Genomic DNA, 3,690 nt, shown 5'->3' with positions numbered 1-3,690 from the left:
TTTGAAATTTTCTGGAAAGGTTAACTTTATTGTGTGTTTTGCCTATGTACATATAAAACTTGACAACTTGTAATCCATACAGTAAATTCAAAGTAAATGTTAATTTTCTCAGTAATTCCTAGACTGCAAAAAACATTATTTTTTAAGCCCTTCACTCACTTCTTTCCAAATTTTATCCTCTATTTTTGAAGTATCATACTCTCGGAGCATATCAAATTCTAGCCATGGCTGGCTCCACTTCTGTGCTTCTTTCATTTTTTTCTCAGGCAGCTCAAACTTTATTCCTTTTATATTGTATTTTGGCCTTTCCCATCGTTTTGACCAGGGTTTAGGTTTCATTCGTACCTGCAGCTAGAGTGAAAGATTTAAAAAAAAAAAAAAAAGTATTAAGTAATCACAATTTTCATTGTGAGCTTAGCAAAAGGTGAGACAGCTGCTGCTCTAACAGAAGGAAAGTAAGCAAAACCAGACCTATTTGGCAGTATGTTAAGGAACTAATAATTTGCACAAAGAAATTTTTTGTGTCCCCAAGACTGTTGTCATAGTATCTTGTAAAACTTAAAGACTGTGTAATAAATCAAGACACCGTTAATTAAGTTTACACATAAAGTGAAGCTAACTCTCTACTCCTGTTCCTTATTAAGGAAAAATAAAAGTAGCATGAATAGGGAAAGGGAGAAACGATCACCAAGTTACTGAGTTATGAGACAATGCTCTTTGACAGGGCCTGCTGGTTTCTGGATCTTCTCCGAGATGTAGATTTTAGCTGACTCTTCCAAATCTTACCTCTTTCCTGACACCTACTGCTCTCAACTCAGTAACAATGTTAACAATAACACTGCTGTAAGAAAAGCTTTCTTCTCTGCAGAGCCTTATATAGAGGCAGGTGGAGGCCTCTACTCCTTGCATGTCTTAATTGCTGAGGATGGTAGATATTTACATTCTCAACATTCTTTTGCTATAGAAATGGCATGAAGAGTTGCCTTTTTTGTATGCTTTTGTCACCCTGGAAACTAACATAATGAAGAGCTGTTTAACCGTCTTCCAGGATATCAGTCAGATATGAAAGTTACCCAAACGATTCTCCACTTTCTGTCTGAAACACGTGGCTCCTACCTTGTTTACAGGAACTTCTTCATGGTCTAAACGAGACTCAGGTTTCATATTCACATCAAAAGTACTGTATTCAGGGAGGGCATCTCGCAGGTACATCAAGTTGTCATCCAGCCTCTTTTCCAGCTTCAGAACCTCGATTGCCTGGATTCGAGGATTGTACAGTTCATAGCATATTTCAACACCTTAGAGAGAGAAAGTCTGGTTTAATGCATCAAATTAATTAGAAACACTAACACCAAATTACTACTTCTTCAATGTTATACACCCCTGTATTATTCAAGAACTGCTTTTTATTTATACAGAGAACTACAACATACAGCGTTGAGTGCATGTGTGATTGTACACGTGCATTGTGTCTACGCAGGCAAATGCAGGTTTCTTTTGTAAGTCAAATCTTTGATAACAGAATGGCTTAAGAGACATTGAATGGCTTGAATTTAAGGAAGATGAGCTTGGGTTTTAAACTGTACCCCCTTTTGGTTACAATGGCTCTTACTATCTATCTCACTGTTGGTGCACTGTATATGAAGAGATACCCACCCCTTTCATAGTTACTCTCAGAACATCAGTATTTGCATCTCCCCCCATTCTGTTATAAAACAGAGTATGAACCTGTTACAAAACTCGGCTCATCTGTTGCTCGTTAAACAGTTCACGCATACGTCCCCAGTTCATGCAAATACACAGCACTCAAACTGGGCCAGTATTTACATTTTTACTGCCCAGGCTCAAATATAAGCACAACCATAGTGGATCGCACTCAGTCTCCTCTGAATACAGATGTAAAAATCACTAAGCATACAGACAAAAAATTACTAAGCACAAAAAAATCCATGGCACACCAGCATCTCTGTGTGTACAGTTTTAAACTTGCAGTATCCCCTAGTTGGTAAACTCATGATTTCACCTTAATCTATTGCCATCCTCTCTGCAGACTAAATTTCTACACCAGATATCCCTTCACATACAATTTTCACATTTTTTCCTTAACATTTGTATCTAGCATAATCACCACAGCTAAAATCCCACCTTGGTCTTCTATAACATTCCGAAGGACAAAGGTAGCACCAAGTCCTTTGCCTCCTCTTTGAATGCAGATGCCCACAAACCGGGTGACTTTCTCACTGGCGTGAGGATCTGCAGTAGTAACAGCAAGTACACTGCCTGCCAAAAAAAAAGTAATGAAAATAAATAGATTGTTCAAGTAAATGCATACCAAAATGTGGGAAAAGAGTCAGAGAAAGTGCACACATTTAGGTACACTGAAAATGTTTTATTTTCCATGAAAGTTGCCAGAAACAGAACAAATTTCTAATGTGCCCTGGATTAATATATGTTAAAGTAATTCTGCAGGTTAACTATGAAGCTTCTTCACCTTTACACCTTCACCTTTATCTTTTACTCTTCGTTACGCAATTGAATAGGAATAATCTAATGTATTTTCCTTACTTGAGCTTTACTGGTAAACCATATGCTAAAGTGCCAGGATTTAAAAAACACGTAAGAAATATATTACTATTATACTTTTAATGGAAATTAGATGTAAATATAAAATAAAATATGAAGTAGTACGTATAGAAACAAATACTAGTTGACCTAACATACCTGATACTGTGACGTTTTTTGATATTCTACAACATGAAAGCACACCTTTTACCATCCCACCCTACAAAAAATATCGATGAAATTATGAAAGTTTTTGTTACTAACCAACATAGAACTCTGGGATGTTGAAGACTTTCCGTCTCTGTATCATATCCTTTCTTTCTATAAAAAATTTAAGAGGATCTGTTCTCCCTCTGGGAGGTATAAATTCAGGGCTCAAGAACCTGTAAAAAAATCCAAACTTTTGTAAATGTAAAAATAAAAGCATTTGGCAGCTCCATTTCACAAACAGTAATGTATGCACTTGCTGTTGATCTCAAAGTCTAAGTCAAAGGCAGACACAGGACCCATGTTCCTGTCACCTTGTGGCATGCTGAAATGTTGCATGCAGATGAAAACAGATGAACAGATGAAAACCTCACACGTCAACCTCAGATTTCCAAAAGTCTTTACTGCTATGCATTTTTTCTTCTGTTTCACTGCTTTCAGGAACTCTAGAACACAGTATTTTACCGTTTTTTTAAGCATGTTTCAACATAAATTATCTTTGCTAGGACTTTGCAAACACTTTTTCTGCAGTAATGCCTTGAAGCTTTAAGAAGGCTCTCACACAACCACCAGCCTGAGAGCAGACCTGAACACAAGCCCACTGCGATAAGCACCAGACCACCTCACCTCCTCTCCTTTCTCTGCTTCTGCTTGTCGATAATGACGGGCTTTGGAGGCAGCTGAAATTTTGCTGGCTTTCCATCGCTGCTAATTCGATAGCCCGAGGAAGAGAAGTACCCTGTAAAAATAAAATAATTTTAAAAGCCCCCTGCTTGCGAGTTGAACTGCCCCCAACAGATCTCACCCCAGCAAAGCAGGCCCGGGGCGCCCCCCTCCGCCCCGCAACACGCCGGGGCGCGCTGAGGGACGGGGACAGGCCGTGGGCAGCCGCTCCCCGCCGCGGGGCGGCGGGGGGGGCGC

The 3,690-nt window shown here is 39.1% G+C and overlaps 1 protein-coding gene across 1 annotated transcript; it reads right to left on the bottom strand.

The window, feature by feature from the left end:
* Window positions 1–3,515, bottom strand: MRPL19 (mitochondrial ribosomal protein L19; the record flags this gene model as incomplete). Its single annotated transcript, XM_009885337.1, has 5 exons — window positions 1–351; window positions 1,117–1,298; window positions 2,146–2,280; window positions 2,827–2,945; window positions 3,397–3,515. Coding segments are annotated over 5 exons (771 nt in total), but the record flags the coding sequence as incomplete, so codon positions are not given.
* Window positions 3,516–3,690: the final 175 nt, after the last annotated feature.

The sequence above is a fragment of the Charadrius vociferus genome, unplaced genomic scaffold (assembly GCF_000708025.1).
Source record: "Charadrius vociferus isolate BGI_N301 unplaced genomic scaffold, ASM70802v2 scaffold173, whole genome shotgun sequence".
Classification (NCBI taxonomy): Eukaryota; Metazoa; Chordata; class Aves; order Charadriiformes; family Charadriidae; genus Charadrius; species Charadrius vociferus.
Note: the sequence above shows the minus strand (reverse complement) of the source record. Positions and strands in the feature narration are given on the sequence as shown.